Source organism: Myotis daubentonii, chromosome 9 (genome assembly GCF_963259705.1).
Source record: "Myotis daubentonii chromosome 9, mMyoDau2.1, whole genome shotgun sequence".
Lineage (NCBI taxonomy): Eukaryota > Metazoa > Chordata > Mammalia > Chiroptera > Vespertilionidae > Myotis > Myotis daubentonii.
The window spans coordinates 49,782,111-49,801,234 of NC_081848.1; the positions used below are offsets into that span (position 1 = coordinate 49,782,111).

At 43.4% G+C, this 19,124-nt stretch overlaps 1 protein-coding gene and 1 non-coding gene across 2 annotated transcripts; both read right to left on the reverse strand.

Annotated features, from left to right (window-relative positions):
• Positions 1–6,064: 6,064 nt before the first annotated feature.
• On the reverse strand, positions 6,065–18,662 carry EIF4G2 (eukaryotic translation initiation factor 4 gamma 2). The gene is made up of 23 exons (XM_059710856.1): positions 18,584–18,662; positions 17,057–17,068; positions 15,712–15,838; positions 15,327–15,392; positions 14,693–14,833; positions 14,141–14,243; positions 13,190–13,321; positions 13,032–13,098; positions 12,795–12,946; positions 12,373–12,483; positions 12,096–12,179; positions 11,905–12,003; positions 11,554–11,695; positions 11,302–11,462; positions 10,823–10,936; positions 10,136–10,261; positions 9,906–10,010; positions 9,584–9,799; positions 9,241–9,499; positions 8,738–8,942; positions 8,436–8,647; positions 8,228–8,349; positions 6,065–6,894 (listed from the first exon to the last, which is right to left on the reverse strand). Exons 1-23 carry the CDS (start codon positions 18,660–18,662, stop codon positions 6,829–6,831), a joined length of 2,901 nt encoding a protein of 966 aa, XP_059566839.1. The 3' UTR covers positions 6,065–6,828.
• Positions 10,633–10,773, reverse strand: LOC132242472 (small nucleolar RNA SNORD97). Its single transcript, XR_009454657.1, has one exon. It is a non-coding gene; the product is annotated as a small nucleolar RNA SNORD97 (small nucleolar RNA).
• Positions 18,663–19,124: the final 462 nt, after the last annotated feature.

Below are 19,124 nucleotides of genomic sequence, written 5' to 3' on the forward strand. Positions count from 1 at the left end.
GAACCGGTTTGGCTCAGTGGATAGAGCGTTGGCCTGCGGACTCAGGGGTCCCAGGTTCGATTCCGGTCAAGGGCATGTACCTTGGTTGCGGGCACATCCCCACTGGGGGGCGTGCAGGAGGCAGCTGATCGATCTCTCTCATCGATGTTTCTGGCTCTCTATCCCTCTCCTCTCCCTTCTTCTCTGAAAAAATCAATAAAATATATTTTTTTAAAAATTGGCCGAGAGACAGCTGGTATCTCAAAAAACTCGTTAGTCGGGACACTCGTAAGTCAAGGCCCCACTGTAACTGAAAACCATATCTGCTATTTCGGGCCTAATATTTCCAAAGGTACAGATAAGTTACTTTTTTTTTGCTTCTGAAATATATGTATTGACTGCTGCTTTTTGCTTTTCTTTATTCTGCTTACTACAGCAAAAATGTCTTGGTAATATTTTTCATTTTGAAAATACTGAGTTTCCAAAAATATATCAACTTTCTATGTATTTTGCTTGTCGTAGCTGAGTGACTGTAGACTGCCGTTATTGCAGCATTCTGGGGGCAAATCTGTATTTGTTTGTGGGGTCCACGGCTCCACGGCTGTGTAGTGAAGAGACCACCAAGGGGCAAGACATCTGGGCTGGATGTGCAAGTCTCTTATCCAGAAGTCACTGCACTTTGAATTCTTGTCAGTTCTGCCTGCTGACTAGATCGCCAATCCATGTGTCCCCAGAATGTTTTCTATGAGACGCCAGTCCCAGAAGATACTCCTTAAGAAAGAATGGGATAGATAGGCAATAAGTTAGGAAAACGCTGTATTCTGTAGCCCGATTGCAATGAAGATGCTTTGGGTGACAAATCACAGCAAACAGTTTCAAACTGAGTTAACAATCAGGAAAGGTCCTGCCCTGGGCATTGGGGGGGTTGGGGAAAAGAAAGTACAATTAAACCGGAAGACTCAGTATTGTCAGACTCAGCTCATTCCTTCTTTTTGTCATGCACACAGAAGAACATATAATGTAGTAAAATGTGAAGATGATGCAACGCCTACACCCCTAGAATCTTCCTGTGTACCCTTTCTTAGTTGCACCCCTCTCCATTCCCAGATAGGATACTTCTGAGTGAGATATTTAATCCTCTTGATGGTTCAGGGTCATAATTTGGACATCGGTTATTGTTGTGTGCTCCCATAGAAAGGAGATGTGTGCCCAGCTGGCGTGGCTCGGTGGTTGAGCGTCGACCTATGAACCAGAAGGTTACTGTTCAATTCCCAGTCAGGGCACATGCCCCAGTTGCAGGCTTGATCCCCACTGTGGGGTGTGCAGAGGCAGCCCATTGATGATTCTCTCTCATCATTGATGTTTCTGTCTCTCTCCCCTCTCCCTTCCTCTCTGAAATCAATAAAAATACATTTTTTTTTAAAAGAAAGGAGATGTGTTAGGCTTCTCACCTCTGTCCTAAATTACCCCCGATTATTGATTGAAATGATCTATTCATATGTCCCCACCAGACAGTGAGCTCAAGGACATGGATTATATCTTTTTCATCTATTTTCCAAGGGCCAACCATAAGACTTGGCAAGAAGAAGTGGGTGCTAATTGATATTTTGTTCTAAAAAATCAAATTTCTTATCTAAAAATAGAGGTTGCAGGAAAGGACTGGACTCTCTCCACTGTGGTCTCTGGTAGCTCCATCCTCTCCTGCAATGTGTTTTAGCAAATTCACTTTGTTGGCGTGATGTTTCCACTTGGACTGTCAAAGGCAGCCATCTGCTCTGAGGCCAGGGCCCCTGCACTCAGGCGTGAGTCGCAGACGTGGTGACCCTCAGATGAGCTGCTAGACCCTCCACGTGGCTGTAAACGGTCAGGTTGCTGTTTCTTAGAAACCGTTCACATTGCTCACCAGATTGCGTTCTCATTCTGACAACTGTGAAGGCACTGAGTGCTGGTCAAACGACCAGAGGATCACTACTCTTGAGCACGATCCTAATAAACAAACTTGTAAGTGGTCTTAGTCCTGAGCAGGCTGGATGCATCCGAGTGGGGTGGAGCGTCTGTGATAGCATCTTCTCCAGAGAGGGATCAAGGCCAAAACCTTTGTTCTCTCCTGGACGGTTCTGTGATTTGAAACAATGCTGCTTTGATTTCTCCAATGGGAGCCGGTGCTTCCATTTCCTTCGCTGGAAAGAAGCGGAGACTTCACTTCCTGCCTCAGCCTGCTGCTGCATTGTCCAGCCCGCATGTGCGTCCCCCTGCCGGGGTGCAGACACACTCCTCGCTTCTCTCTCCTCCTGCTGCGTAGAGCGGCAGCTGAAGCAATGCCAGGGACCACGCGTGGGCCAAGGAGTTAGGAGAAGGGAGCGCCTCTGTATTCCTTGGCCTTGAGCAATTATGTGAGGGCCAGAAGTTCAATGGATGGTAACGCCTTGCTTCAGCAACCTGCAGTTCTCTTGCTGGTCTCGTCTGAACTCTCTGGCGTAGGAACCAGACATTCTTCTCTTCCATGGTTCACAGAAATCAAGTTTCCACTTTTCTGATCATCCAAGAGGACTCGGGGAGTCCTCTTGCTGGAATCTCACATTGCAGACAGCTGATCTTCACAGCCCCTATTCAAAGCAACCTTGAAGCTCTCCGTTTTCACCTGAGCTGGCAGCGTGCTCCCAATGGCCATCATGCTCTGGCCAGTGGCCCCTTGTTCCCTTCAGTGGGGATGGCATGCGCCTTACAGTTTTTTGGCCCCAGGGAATGGGGTCTGAGAATGGGGACAGGGTTTGGCCTTTGGAAAGAACTAAAACCTTTCATCTATAGAAAAAAGGAGGGAAGTCACACGTTGGGGCAATTGCTGACCAGTTGGTAGTTTACATGGTAGGAAGAAATGAAGGGGGTTCAATTGATTCTCAGTGAGGTAGAAGCTGAGTCCCTCTTCTTTTATGTCCAGTTCCTGCTGTGTAAGATAATTTTATTAATTTGTAATTTGGTTCAACAAATACTTGAGCTTACTGTGTGCTAGGCATGATTCTAGGTGTGGGGGATACAGCAGAGAAAACAGTCAAAAAGTTCAATCTCTTCACATTCTGTAGGGGGTCAGATATATTCAGCACGTCATATACCAGGTGTACCGGTTAATGCGATTTTGTAATCAAAGAAAACATGATAATTTCAAGAGAAACATCAAAAGTGCTTTATTCAAAGTAATGTCCATTGCTAACTACACATTTCCCCCATCTTTCAGGTAATTTGTGGATACCGTCCCAAGAGAATTTTTCTTGTTTTGAGGCAATCCATTCAGACCCAATTTTCCACTTCTTCGTACATTTTGAAGTGCTGCTTAGAAAATGTGTGCGCCATCGATCGGAACAAGTGGTAATCTGAAGGAGCAAGGTCTGGTGAACACAGGGGGGGGGGGGGGGTAGGGGGGGTTAATGCTTCCCAGGTAAGATCTTTTAACATGTCTTTAACTGGTTTTGCAGTGTGTGATGGTGCGTCATCATGAAGCAAAATTACTTTGCCGTGTCTTCTGGCACATTCTGGTCATTTCACGATCAAAGTGTGGTTCAAATTGATTAGTTGTTGTCAGTAGCGATCAGTATTAAGTATTAACGGTTTCACTTGGTTTTAGGAGCTCACAATACACCTCACCTTCTGGATCCCACCAAACGCAGAGCATTGTCTTCTTTCCCAAGCAATTTGGCCTTGCAGTCGATGTTGATGGTTGACTTGGATCAACCCATGATTTTGTGCGTTTGCAATTCTCAAAATAAATCCACTTTTCATCGCCAGTCACAATTAGATGCAAAAAAGTCTTTCACGCCATTGAAACATTTTACTGATGACTTTTCAGTTTTTCATTTGTCTTTTGTTCAGTTGATGTGGCACCCATTTTCCTTCCTTTAAAATCTTTCCCATTGCTTGTAAACGATCTGAAATTGTTTGCTGAGCAACGTTTAATCTTTCCGCAAGTTGTTTTTGTTTGACATGCATCTTCATCCAATAGTGCTTGTAATTGTTCGTCTTCAAACTTTTTCGGTTGACCTGGACATTCTTTGTCTTTCATATTGAAATCATCACTTTTAAAGCATTTAAACCGGCGTTCACAAGTATCTTGAGATGGAGCATGTTCACCATAAGCTTCTCGAAGTATACGGTAACTTTCAGCAGCACTTTTCTTCAAAATAATGAATTAAAACTTCCCACAAATGCGCCCTAGCCAGTTCGGCTCAGTGGATAGAGCGTCAGCCTGCGGACTAAAGGGTCCCAGGTTCAATTCTGGCCAAGGGCACATTAAAAACTTGCCGCAAATGTTTTTGGCATGAAATTCGACATTGTTAAAATAGCCATGTTTACATCTTCAGAAAATATGACGACGTTTTGAAGCTTGCTGTCAATACAACAAAGTAACATACGTATCAAATCGAATATATATCAACATGGGTACTCCATCAATTGAAAAAAATCCCATTAACCGGCACACCCGATAATGGTAGGCATGGAGTTACCTACAGCAGGAAAGAAGACATGTGTGCAGGGTTACATTTTAAAGAGGTGGACAGTAGGGACCTTACTAAATGTGACATTTGAGCTAAGACCTGATGAAGCTGAGGTAGCCAGTCATCCAGTTATCTAGGCATTAAAAACCTCCAATACCTGGCGTGTCCCAGGAACCAAATGGAGGCCAGGCCAGAGAATCCAGTTAAGGCTACTGGGGCATATAGGACAGAAACGAGGAGAGGTAAGCCGCCCAATTCCTGTTTTGGAGGGAGAGCCAGGAGTTGATTAGATTTTGGGTTTGACAGTTAAGCAGCTGAGGTGTTTCCACCAGAGACTGAGAAGGAACAGCCAACAAACAAGGTAGAAATGAGGTTTGTTGACCGAAAAGAAATCCCAGCGAGTGATTTACTTTCCAACTCTGCCTACAGAATGCAAACTACTGAACATAGCCCTGGTTATTGATCTTGAGAAAGCTTTGGTGTATCTGAGTGCAGCCTGTTTGAGAATGGAAAAGGACCTGGCAAAATGAAGAGACAACTCTCTCAAAGGGATAGTAAAAGATGTGGAATCTTATTTTTAAGGTAAGTCACTGCATAACTGTGTGCTGATGCTAAAGGCATTATTCATACAAGGTGCATGCTGAGTACATCCAAGTAACGTTCCATAGTATACAATACTGTTTGGAGGAAGATGGATTATTCAAGGGATCATGAGGTTTTTTTGTTTAAAGTATTACGTATGTTTCCTCCCCCCCCCCCCATTGTCCTCTCCCAGCCTGCCCCACTTCCCAGACCCACCCCCCAACTCATTGTCTGTTGAGTTGTTCTTGAAGCATGCGAGTGGTATGTGAAAGCCCGACTTCTGTAACCAAAGACAACTACACATCAGGCCTAAGACTTCCTTTGGTCCAGTTCCCTAGCTGAATTAGAGGAATTCTGGCTGTAAACTGAAGCAAAGACCTACTATACACATTTACCAGGCTAACTCCAATGTCCCCTTTATTCCTGGGCAGAAGGCCAGGAATAATGCAATTTATAGCTCATTAATTCCACAGCCCAGCAGTCAGCTTCCTAAGTTCTCTATCTAAAGTGGTCTGCAGGGAGGTCAGTTCCATTCCTGGTTGGGGCACATGCCCTGGTTATGAACTCAATCCCTAAGTAGGGGGCTTGCAGGAGGCAATGATTCATTATTCACTGATGTTTCTAGAACGCTCCCTCTCTAAAATCGAAACATTAAAAAAAAATTCATCTGCACGTCTATACTTAGCTGTAATTTCATTGTACTCAGGATACCCACCAAAAGCTCTAAGTACGTTCGAATGTCAGTGAAGAGGCCTGCCAAAATAGTTAAGGGCAAGCTTCTCTGACTCAAATAGGACACAAACACTGGTTCTACTCACCACCCAAGTTTGTTGCTATGTACTTATTATGAGACTTATGATCTCAGCACTGCCTTTGATTACAGGAATTGTTTATGTATTATTTCCAATTACCTGACCTGAGAAGTTGTCTCAACATGGAAAGGTAAAGTAGTAAGAATTTAAAGTTCCCAAACTTGTAAGTTGGTGGATGATAACTTAAAGTCACACACAACTATATCAAGTATCACAATGTTTATTGATAGATACAAGTATATAAAATCAGGGCATGAACATGACTTGATAAATTAAGTAGACTTAATTTCAATACTATAATAAGAGGGACCAATTCAAATTCTCACCATTTGTTTCACACCCACAAAAACCACTTCAAGGGCATTAACGATCTCTCAAAACTGATCAGTTTTGTGCAAGTAAACCATGTTTCTTTTAAAAAAGACTTGTGCACTTGCCCAGGCTCAAGGATATTAAAATCTAGCACGTAAAGCCCATTACTAGAGGTAGAAATACAGGCAATATACTATTACGGCAACAACCATCAATTACAGTTAAGAATTTTTCTGTAACAACCAAATGGATAATCAAATATTGCAACAACTCAAGTATTACTGAGCAAAGTGCATTTCTACAGTATTCAGTGTTGCTATTCAGTTTTCTAACTTAAAACAGCCTATGATAACTGGCAGCAAAGAAGATCCTTGCAATAGACTGCCTTCTGCTTGCGAACTTATGATGTAAGTATTGCATGCTGCTAATATACTATCTAAACATTAAAGATACTCCTAAAATATTTGATGGTAGACTATGATTAAGACATTACACTACAAAAAAACCTTATGCAGAAGAAAATCCTAACTGACGTGCTTCTGCTTTAAATATTGTGAAAACATTACAGCGGAATGAATTTTCGCAGTGGTTAGGTCAAATGCAGTTACATCATAGCAACAGTATGTTTTGCACAATTTAAGGCTTTGGCTGGTTCTTTAGTCAGCTTCTTCCTCTGATTCTTCTTCTTCAGCAGTTTCTAGCCAGGTTAGCCACTGATTCACCTGTAAATTAATTTGTAAGGTAAAAAAATAGGTAGTACTGACGGAAAAACTCAACACAGAAGCTTTGAAGACCGAATTAGCACCCACCCAAGGACAGCAGTTTTATGTTTACCTTTTATAATTGTCTCCAGAACATAGAGCAAATATACTACTTATATATTAGCTTTAAAGTTATTTTTTAAAGTATTCATTATTTAAAGTTTGGATATCATACAAGCCAGCAGTCCCAAATGGTGGTCAGCAGACCACTGGTGTCCATGAGGTTTGAAAAGTTGGTGACTACTGATATAAACTATTTATGATAAGTTAGCTCAGATGTCATTTTTTGACACCACTCGTTATATATTTCAGGATCCTTTTAGGAGACAGCAAAATAGTCATAATGGTTTGAAGGTACCATTCTGCGCTGTCATGCTGTGGTAGAGTAGGCAGTTAGCTTCAGCAAAATGAGGTAAAGCTATGAAGTAAAAGCTATGAAGTATTTCCAAACCTGTTATCTGTTAAAGCTATACTGTGAAGGACAGGGGGGAAAAGAAGATTCCTAGCCCTGGTTGGTGTAGCTCAGTTGGTGTGTCGTCCTATACACCCAAAGGTTGCGGGTCTGCTTCCAGGCCAGGGCACATGCCTGGGCTATGGGTTCGATGCCCAGCCAGCTTGTGTGTGTGAGGCAACTGACTGATGTTTCTTTCTCCCTTCCCCTCTCTTAAAAATTGTCAAAAGAAGATTCCTAAATAAATGTCTAGCACCCCAAAATTGCTGGATCAGTCTCTCCAAGGACAGAGCTAAGTGTAAATGCTACAAGGGTGATTGATCCTCATAGAGCCTTAGGAGTACAGATAAGATACTGTAGACCAGTTTCTCAAGGCTTGGTCCCCTGGAACACTAGTCTAACAATCACCTGGATCGTGTACCACAGACCTATGAAGTCAGAATCTCTGTATCTGGCCTGGAACCTGCTGTCATTTAGAATCCCCTAGAACCAGAATTCCACTCAGTAAGACTGAAAATCAAGCTATGAGAAAAAACAATCTCCTTTTTAATGGCATTAAAAAAAGGCTTAAACCCACCTTGCAATCTCACCCAGCCTTTAAGTGGCTTTATTTAAAATTAGGCACTTCTAACATTTTACACAAAGGACTGAAGCCTTTTACTTCATAGCTTTACCTCATTTTGCTGAAGCTAACTGCCTACTCTACCACAGCATGACAGCGCAGAATGGTACCTTCAAACCATTATGACTATTTTGCTTGTATTTCAGTTTTAAAGACTTGTCATTACAGTAAGACCAAGAAACAGGAAAAAGCAGACCAAATTTCTCCAGCGTAACATTTACCTGGAACAAAGCCTTGCCTTTCCCCGGAAACTCTTGGGTAATATCTTCTTTCCAAGCCAAGAAAGCTTCTTCTTCAATAATTTCCATGTCATAGAAGTGAACAAAAAAGCGGAGTAACATGCCTAAAAACAAAATGTCATCTCATTACTTAATGTGCTATTTAAAAGTCGCCCCCTACCTGCCCCCTTTCTGAGGCTGGTCCTCTCACCTTTTGGGAAGTTGCTGTTGTAGCAGTGCACCTGCAGAGCATACAGGGCACTGACTTGTAGATCAACATGATCGTGAAGGAATTTCTGCATCACTGGCTTGAAAGAAAGAAGCAGTTGTTTTTCCTGCTCTAACTGCTCTTTGGAAGGAGCAGAGGAAGAATCTGTTTCATCACTGGGTGGGTTTACTTCACTAGAAATATACTGTAAGAAGCTACAGAGAAAAAGATCTTATTAGAATCCAAAAGTAAATTTTCTAACTAAAAACAGACAATTCTTAATCCCTTACCCAACATTTTCTTACCTAGTCATTAAGATGTTCACAAATCCTTTATCTACATGAAGTTTGGGGGAGATGTTATCTTTAATCCACTTATATATGGTTTGAGGGGATGGATCCAACTTTATTTGCTTCAATAGTTCCTTCTCCAATTTGAGAAGTGGGAATAAGAAACTCAGTCCCTTTCCTTCCAAAATCTCCAACATGCGATCCTTATTTTGATCAATTTCTGAAAAGACAAAGCCATTTTTGTATCAGGTGACAATTTTCCAAATGTTCAAGATTGATGAAAAAGAATAAAGAGCTAACCCAGCAAAGAAAACTCTTGACATCTGAAGCAAATTAAAGTAGTTAGAAATCATGACTTTTTAATAACAAAGTGAAATCTACTTGTATGAGGTAATGCTTATTATCTGGGCAGGACAGACACACCATCTGACCTACACAATTCCATTCAAGGTACTAAGGAATCTAGACTTAGCATAAAAAATAAAAACAAAACAAAAAACTCCCCGTCATTCTCTTACCTGGGAGCATTTTCTGCATATTGACCTTGCTTTGTTGAAAAAGTTCTGTTAACCACTCTCGATCTTGTAATTTAGCTAGTTGCTGAAGACAAAGTAAGAAGAGAGGAAAATGGGTGCCACTTTCCAGTGGTTGAGCTAGTTCTGAAATGCTCACCAGCTCTGAAATGATGGCACGAGCTGCAAACTGTGCTAAATATGATTTCACCAAGGGGATGTCAACCTCCAGTTTGGGGCACTGGTCCAATACATTCAGGAAAGCCTTAAAAGGAATATGTAACAGTCAGTTTATCCATTCTTAAATTTGAATGGAAAGAGTCCTCACAGAATGAGAAAAGTATTCTACCTGCATGAAGTTGTCACTTGTGGCTATGCCTTCCTGTTTGAGTAAACTGATCAAAGAACTTGCTTTTTCTTTATCTTCATCACTTCTGTCTAGTGATAGGATGATTACTTTGCTTAACATCTCAGGAAGAAAGTGTTTAGGAGCCCTCATTTCTCTTACACCATTGACAGCTTCATTCGAATTTCCGCTATTCAGATATTCGGTCACAACAGTTTCCTGAAAAGAACACAATCCAAATGTCTTCAGTGCTTTTTCTAAAAAAACAAAAAAATCAAACCAAATATACTTCATGATCTAGACTATGAGATTATCTGAAACTTACAGTTAGTTTAAGTAGTTCTTCCTTTGAGGGTGGAGGCTTTTTACTGGTCTTGGCAGGCTTTTCCTGGATAAGTGGTGGATTAGTTTTGAGACCAAGCTGAGGTGTCTAAAAAACAAAATAAGTGTGAATGTTTTAATAAAAATCTAAAAAATAAACTTGTGAATTTAGAGGGAACACACTAAGAAAATGTTTAGACATCTTCAGAAAGTATGAAGTAGAAGTTGCTATACCTGTCCCAGAGGTGGTGTTTGAGTGCGTGGTGGTTGTGCACTAGGAGGGATCATAGTTATTTGGGGCTGAAGCTTTGGCACTTGATTTTTATTCATTAGGAACGACTGAGCAGGCCTCAGGCTAATCTAGAATTGAAAACAAATCAAAACAGATACCAAAGTTAACAACATGCAGTTGGTAAGATACCAAATGCAACATTCCAAAATCCTAGGACAGGAATGTAAGTTTCACCAATAACTAAAAAGGTACTCTTTGTTAACAGGTTTAATTTCTGTCTAGAACCCTGAAGATCTGATCCATAGGAGAATCAGATACTATTAATTCTTACACTTATATCAGAATTCTCCTAGGACTGGCATCACTAACATAACCAGAAAATGTAATTAGAGTTTAGGAAATATCTTGTTTTATTGTTAAGTCATTCTAGTTAGAGGGAAATCACAATCAAAATCTTGACAACCATTTTCCTTGTTCTCACTAAACACTTTAAGAAAACTTGCCCTCATATCTCATAATCTTCGCTCATAGGACGCTGGACATATAAAGATAGAAAAAGTAGTACAGAAAAAGGAAGAAAGAAGATGAAGAATTCCAGCATTTAAGTCCTCTAACGCGTCTTTTTATAATCATCGGGCAATTTCTGAATTGACAAACTGTGGTATATCAAGTAACATAGGCAAATGTACCTCATCTGCATTAAGCTGTCCTTTCTTAGAAAACCGAGGTGGCATATCCTTCGACTGTCCTTGCAGCTGGGATAAGAGTCCCTGACTCTGGTTATGGTAGAGCTGGCTTAGCCCCTATTTCAGAAAGGGAGAAAGAAAGTCTAGATAAAAAGGGGTCCACAAATTATGGTAATAAAGTACCAAAGGGATGAGCCAAGCCACAAGGAAAGCTTAACTGAATTTGCCCAGAGAAAGTAAAAGATGAAACAGGGAAGAACAAAAATCTAACCCTAACAGGAAATAAAGTGATGTGATTTTACTAATACTTTACTAATCTTAAGGACAAGTATTTCACCCAGTTTAAAACAACTGCCACAGATGTAAATTTGGTTTAGATAAACACACATGACCCTAAAGTATTTGCACTTTTTAAAAAGCAAAACTAAATCACGTTACAGGGTTTAATACTTTTTGCTTAAACATTCTTAAGTTTTTCTTACCTGGCTTTTCATAAACTTGCCTCCCATCTCTCCAAACTGCGATTGTGTGGGAGGCATGATGTGTCCCCCATGGCCATTGAAGAGCTGGTTTGGGCGATGACGCCCCATGGTGGGTGAAAATCTATCCTGGATAACTCCTGGACCAGTACCAATTCCACTACCTTGAAATACATACATGGAACATCATTTTACCATTCTATTTTGTTACACCGATTTTTAAATTTAACCAAACCACTATTTGTTCAAAATCACCTGGCATTTGTCCAAACATATCAGCAAGTCCTCCAAGTGGGTCCCTATCCATTTTCATCCTGGGTGGCATGAACGGTCCCTCCAGAAAGAAGTCACTTCTCATCCCTTGAGCCATAGGAGCTGGAATAAACACTCCTAGATCCTTTAGAAATAAAGTGAATAGAATACTTGTTTTGGACACTTACATAAAACTAAAATTATTTTGGGGGAAAGCAGAAAAATTATAGACTATCAGGGTACTATTTATAATTTCTGAGCTCCACCAGTAAGATGAGATAGCCTCAAACAAGTTTTAAGAGGGCTCTTTGGTCATAATCTTAAAGCCCACCTGATAAAAGAAAAAAATCTTACCTTTACTGCATCTTGACGGATTTGATTGATCGTCTTTGGTCCATTGTCAAGAAAAGCCTTGCGAGGAACCCAATGGTGTTCTCGCAACTCTACGGTATCCTTTAATTTAAAAATAGTTTTAATAAATTTCATTTTAATATTCTAAACAGAAAAAGTGAGCTCATCAACATAATTAAAGAAACCAGTTTTACCTGCAGCAGGAAACGAATCCTCGCTGGCAATTCCTTACTTAACATCAAGGAGCACATTCGGGCAAAGTACTGATCCATTAAGGACTAATAAAGTAAAATAAAAAAATCGTTCAAAGAAAGTGTTATGGCAAATGTATACTACTTAAGGCTTTTAAGACTTCCAGATTCTAATCAAGGTTAATGATTAAATATGGCAATCCCCTTTATCATAAAAAGTCATCTGATTTTAATGAAATCAAGATAAACTACTCATATTATTTGTTAGTAACACACGTACCTTGGCTCGTTCATGGTCTAACCTAGGTCCCACTGTCCTCATTATCTGACAGAGGCACTCCAAATCCTCTCCCATATCCTTGAGTTGGACTCTCTTCTTCTTTTCCAAAAGCTACCAAAAGAAACGACCCATATGTTGACAAAAATCGCATGTTTATGTAGTACTTTCCCTTATGTTTGCATTGACTCAGAGTTCCTATCGTATCTAACAGTACTTTCTATTTGAACTGTGAAGGCATCCCATCAGTTTTACCCCTACCTTACTGCACTGCATACTTACTTCCATGTTCAGAACATTCAAGTTTTGCTGGTCATCTAAAATAATTAGTCAACTAACATTCTCAGATGGCAGAAACAATTATAATTGACTCATTTCCCCCAAATAATTGTGATTATCTAAGCCTAATTCTTAATCATACTTACTGTTTTGATGCACTTATGAAGGATAGATTCATGAATAAGATCAAGCTTTCCAAGTTCTCCAATGAATTTGATGTTCCCCAACATCTTGATCTTAGCAATGGCTCTCTGTTCCTCCTCCTCGGGGAGAAGGGGATTTTCACGCTTATCATAGACTGGAAAAAATAAAGAATTCAAGTCAACATTCAGAATTAAGTTGAAAATGTACAGTACTACTTAATATCAAATATAAATCCTCACCATCAACATTTCTGGTTCGATTTTCAAATTCATCTTGTAATTTGGAGATTAGGAGGCGTCTGAATGTCTATTAAAAACAAAAGACATTCGTAAAGTTTTATTAATGAAATCTTTCAAGTCAACTTTAAAAAATAGGCAAAGGAAGCACTACCACTTACTGTGCTTTGCTTCTGTCCTGGTTGACCCTCTGCTGCTGGGCCATCAAAGTTTGGTGCATCCTCTGCCAATCGCAGACATAGCTGAGCATACAGTGAGCTATACTTTGGCTCTTCTAAGGCTTTGTCCACAATCTACAGGAAATGTCATTTTAAAAATACTAAATATGACAACTTAATCCTTCCTTGATAACGTAATGATTCGTTGCACTATTAATCTTCTCAAATTTCTTACTGACAAATTCTCCATGCCTCACTTGTAATTGAGGAATAAAAAAACCCCTCGTTTGTAAGGTTTACAGTATAAACTGAATTAGACAATGCAAGTGAAGTGCTTAGAAAAACACAAGTATTTAACTGTTAGCTATTATAGTATACACTGAGTGGCCAGATTATTATGACCACCCCATCAGTACAATGAATTAGTTACGCAAATAATAATAAAACCTTGAGAATATTTGCTTAGGAAGTTTTCAATATTCAGTATTTTTGGAAGTGTCAATGAAGTACTGGTGGGGTGGTCATAATAATCTGGCCACTCAGTGTATTAAAGCCCAGTTATACAGCTCTCCTACTAGTCACTGGCTCCCCCTCCCCTCCCTGCGACTAGTATGCTGAACATCAAAACTGTAAACAGACACTGGACTGCTCTATCACTCTCATGCAAATTCACCCAAGATCAAAACTGGTGTTTTCCACAGAATGAAAAACAAACAAAAAACCCAAATAGGCCTGTTTACGATAAGCCCATTAACTTTCCATGCAACAATAGTATGAACAATTAAAAAACCACCTTTTAAGTTTGATGCCATTAAGTTAGTGGGTTTTAAAAAAATCACCATTATTCAAAAACACATTTACCTAGCTCATACCTCAGAGTTCTCAGCAATAATACAAGTGTGATAAAACCCAAGATTGGTTTAATATATTTTTTTACCCTTTCAGTTAACTTACCAGCAGTATGACCCCTTTAAGGATGAGTTTAGACTCTACACCCACATTGAGGAGCTCAAGGCATAGCTTGTCAAACTTTTCAGGAGTAAGCTTATTTAGTATGCTGGGGAAAAAGGAATCACACTTAAGTGTCAGCTAACACACAAAGAATTATTAACCTGAAAAACAGTTTTTAAATTAGGTTCATTTTTTCTTCTATCATCGCCCTTTAGTATCAAGACATTTCTTTGTACCCATCTAACCAAAGAGACTTAAAAAACCCTGTCACTGTAATCTAGATGATAATATCTGTACCTGATTAGGGGTCCCCAGCTGCCTGACAAATCTTTCACTCGTCCTCAAACACCAGAGAACAAGAGCCCCCCTATTAGCAAGGCCAGAAGCAGGAGCTAAGACCTGTTCTGTGCACTTCACTGGGTTACACACCAGACACGGGCAATGTCAGCACAACAGGCTGAAAGCAAGTCTAAGCCCCCAAATACTGATGGTGCTGCTCTTTAAAACCACCCACACCAGCATTTGTTAAAAGACCAAGGAGACCTATAAACTTACCCTCTTACTTTCCTGAAGATTGCATCATGTCGTTCTTTTTCATTTGCGGAGTTGTTTGCTGCGGAGTTGTCATCTCGTCTAGTGCTTCGTGCAGGAATCCATTTCTGAGCGTTTTGCCCTGGGGTTTTCCCCAGGAACTCGCTAATAAAAAATATTTATAATTGAAACTAAGACAATTTAAAATGTAGCACCCAAACACATATATCAACTGTCATACTGATCACAAATCCTTCTAAATAAAACAAATTTCAGTTTAGGGTTTCTCAATTTCCCTTACAACTAAAAAACTCAATCAGTGGTTCTCAAACAAGTGTGCATCTGAATCGCCTTACGGGCTTTTGTTAGAACAGGTTGCTGGGCCCACTCGTTTCTGCTGCAGTGGGCCGGGCCGGGCGGAGGATTTACATGTCTAAGAGACTCGCAGGTGCTGCCAATGCTGCCCCACCCTGGGAACCAACATTTTCGAAGTCTCATGACCATGTTGCGTGTATAATCTAAATTTAGGTTCTTTTGCAGAAATCATCAGGTTGGGATTCCTGATGTCTAGTGCTGTAATTATTTTGTTATGAACGACAAAGATTATTAATACAACCTTTTATTTGTAAAAGTCATTGTTTTTACGTGTTTACTCTACCTGTTGCCAGCAGTCTTGGGATAGTGCTGAGGTGCACCCCTACTTCCTCCTCCGCCCGAAGAAGCACTAATTAAAAGAAAAACATTTTAAAAAACTAGACCCCAATTATGTTTCATTCAGGGGGATAAAGGATCTCTTTAATTAGTCTGTATTTTAGAAAATTACACCACAGATGAAGACTGAACTTGCGCCAAATGATTGATTACATTTATTTTCACATGGCAATTAACAGAAGATAATGAACACTTAAGGACTTCCAAGAAAAACGAACAAGACACATTATAAATTAAATGTACAGCACATTTATTCAGAATCATTTAGTGTGGCGACTCTTTTGGTTTTGGGACGGGTCTTTAACAGTTGCCCAGAATAAAGCTACACACACCTGAAACGAGAAGCACCCCCTTCTGCGATCGCACTCTCCACTTTGGCGGCTTGACAATGAAGAATCTTCAAAAGAATAATATTAATGGATGGGGTGGGGAGGGACGGGGGTGGGAGAAATGAAAAACCTAGAATGAGAAAGAGTGCAAAATTAGACGCTGCTCACACACAAACCTGCAACCCGCCTCAATCATCATTCACTCGGGCGGCCCGCAGTCGATGGAACTTGCCCTGCCCTGCAGGTCCCAGACTCGCAAACGGGCTGTAAGACGTAGTTAAGCCAACTGGAAATTCCCTGGTGCCCAAGGGTGCAGAGCGCCTTCGCATACATATAAAAACATCCCAGCTGGTAAGAGACTCTGAGAAAAAGCCATTCTCCCTCCTTTTACCCTGAGATCAGCAATAGAAAAGCTAACCATCAACCGGGCACTTTATGTGGGAAAGACCCCGAGAGCTGATGCCAGCGACCCGCCCAAGCCCGGAGCGGGGACAGCCGACTGCCGGCGGTTCCCGGTCCCCACAGTTCACTCCTCCGCGGGGGCACCGGGGAGGCGCCCAGAGGGGAGCCCAGCGCGGCGCCAACAGGCGGAGGCCAGGCCCGCAACATGGCAGCGGGGCCTCCGCCCGCTCCTCCCTTCCTGGGAACAAAGAGCGCCGAGCCCTCCCCGCCGGCTGGAGGCGGGGAAGCGTTTCCGCCGGGCGCCCCGCGAAGCGGCCGGCGAGGGGAGGCCGGCGGCGCCCGGCTCTTTGTTCTCCGGGGCAGGCGGCCTCCTTCCCACCCGCCGCCCCCCACGGGCCGACCCTCGCCTCCATTCCCTCCCCAACCGACAAAGGAGACACCCTCATTTTCTTCTCTCTCCGGGCTCAGGAGGGGCCGCCGGGGCCGCCTCGCCCCCCCCCCCCCCACGAAGGACCCCCGGCGCTCAGGGCCGGCCTCGGGGATTCACACACCTCCCCGCCGGGAGGCCGGTCTGCGGGACTCCTGCGCCTCGGCTGGTCCCGCGCCAACGGCTGGGCCCCCCGCGGTCCGCGTCCTCCCCGCTGCGGCGCGTGCGGCCCCTCCACGCTCTCCCCTCGGAATGCACCCGCGCCGCGGCCCGCCCGGACCCCAGCCCCGCAGCCGCCAGGACGGCGCGGGCCGCAGGGGTGGCCGTCTTCTACTCGGTCGACAACGCGAAGGGAGAACAAAGGGGAAGAATTCCCAGGGCCCCGAAGCGCGGAGGACACGCTCTTAAAGGCCGCCCCGCCCGATGCCCGCGGCCGCCATTTTGTGCCGCTGGAGAAGAAGCGGCCTGGGCGCGGCGGCCATTTTAGAGCACTCCTCGCGGCGGCGGCGCGGCACTCACCTTCACCCAGAACTCAGCAGCCGCCAATGCAGCTGCCGCCTCAGGATCCGGTCGCCGGGGACGGGGAAGGGGGGAAGGGGAACGGAAAACAAAAAAGGGGGAGGGAAGGGGGAGGAAGGAGTCGGGACCGGCTAGAAGCGCTCAGCTCAGAGGAGTCGCCGCTACGGCCACCACCCGGGACTCGCGGCCGCCTCCATAGAGCTCCGACTCACCGCTGGCGCCGAGGCGTGTCCGGAGCCGCACTTATCACTCTGGGGCGGCGAACCCGCCGGGGCCGCCCCGAATGGCTCCGGCGCCACCCAATCAGCAGCCGGGCTACCGCCCGCCGCCAATCCGCGCAGGACGCGGGAGGAGCCGCCGGCAAGCTCGGTTGCGGCGCAGCCCGCCGCAGTGCGCAAAGCCGTATTCGCGAAGGCTGCGCGCCCGCCGGCGGCGTAGGGCAGCGGGCACGGCGGCGTGCGTCAAGTCGGGGCGCCCTCGGCGTCGGCCGGCGTGGCCGGCTCCTCTGCCTCGTCTTTGTTCCCGGCCCCACGCTGCGGTGCCACCGCCCTCCTCCCCTCTCCCCTCGTCCCCCGGAGTGTGTGGTGGGGAACTCGCCCTTCTGCCCGCCCCGACTCCTGCCCGGAGCTTGTCGGAGCCTGGTTTTCTCGGCGCCTCCACGGAGCCGGGAGTGCCCCTCGAGCCGGCTTCCCGGACGGGCCCGCAGGACGAGGCTTGGCGCCCGGACTCGCTAGGTCTCCGGGGCTCGGCTCCGGTTGCCTTAGGGCGGGGGAGCGGGAAGTGGGGTTCAGGCGCCGGACGGTGCGCCCCAGCGCGTCAAGAAAGCTTATCCCGCGCCCTAGTTATCCACCCCCCGCAGAGTGAACGAGAAAGGGGGGGGGGGGAAGAGGGGGTATTGTCTGCTTTAGCACCTCACACCAGAACAGCTTTCCCCAAGGAATGTGCGGCCGGTGGCCCTGGAGCAGCACCCAGCACTCGCAGGCCAATTTGGGAGAAGTGTTTGCGGAGCGCAGGCGCCGAGGGTTTTAATTGCTAGCGCTTGGGGTTTTTTGTTGGTTTTTTGTTTGTTTGTTTTTAAAGCATGTTGAAGATTGCATTTCCATTTTATGTAAGGTCCACCGTAACAAATAGGATTAGGCTTTTCAAAGCCGACAGGGTGAACTGTTTCTACTTCTCAGGTAGTACTTTCCAGGAGAGGTGCAGTAAAATGAAGTTACCTCGTTTGCGACATTTCAGCTATCCAAAAAAGGGAGTCATGTTTTCATATACTAAACAACCAGCAGAAATTTCCCCATCTGCATTTGGGGTGTACAGTTCTTGATATAATGTATAATCAAAAGAAAGTGTGTGTGTGTGTGTGTGTACACGCATGCCTTTTAAAGAGCGTTCGATAAAGGGCAGGATTGTCAAACAGACTTACATTTGACTGTCAAACAGCTCTTGGGGTTGAAAGCACCTAATCCTGAATAGTTTCAAGAGAGTTACACTTTTTCCTGGGACTTTTAAACCTGATCACAGGACTCCTACCTCGGCTGCGGTGTAATTCTGAAGGTTTGAAACACAATTCCATTATCTTTAGATCTTTGCCATGTGCTAGACTGATCATTCCCCCTCATTATATTACCACAATTATTGCTATTAAGTCAACGTCACTGAACTTTATCTTCAGCGACTGGAAAAGATTCTCACTCTTGGGGTTACATGTTAAAAAAAAAGGCTTTTCTGAGGGAAAGGCATAAATTGTGTTTCAAATACAAAAGGTTTCACTTTATAACTTCAGAACCCTTCTAGCTTCAAAATAACAGAACAATATCATTTTTGTAGGGTTTTACATATACTTTCATATGTGTAATCTTTATTTTTGCATAGCTCCTTTACATTATTCATGACTAATAATACATTAATCTGATAAAATAGTGTTCAAAAACACTATTCTAGTCTAGACTTCAGAGATACTTAGGGGCCTGAAATTCCAATGGATATTTAAGTTTAGCTGAGCAGCAACGGCCTCATCTACATGTGTTTTCCTTATTTCATTATCGTTAAACCTCACTTAGCTCTTTTATGT

Coding starts and splice junctions, on each gene's coding strand:
- EIF4G2 (XM_059710856.1), bottom strand. CDS start 18,662: ATGATCAGTCTAGCACATGGCAAAGATCTAAAGATAATGGAATTGTGT. Junction 12,484..12,794: donor TTCATAAGTGCATCAAAACA/GTAAGTATGATT, acceptor TTCTTTTGGTAG/CTTTTGGAAAAGAAGAAGAG. Junction 6,895..8,227: donor AAGGCAAGGCTTTGTTCCAG/GTAAATGTTACG, acceptor ATTAATTTACAG/GTGAATCAGTGGCTAACCTG.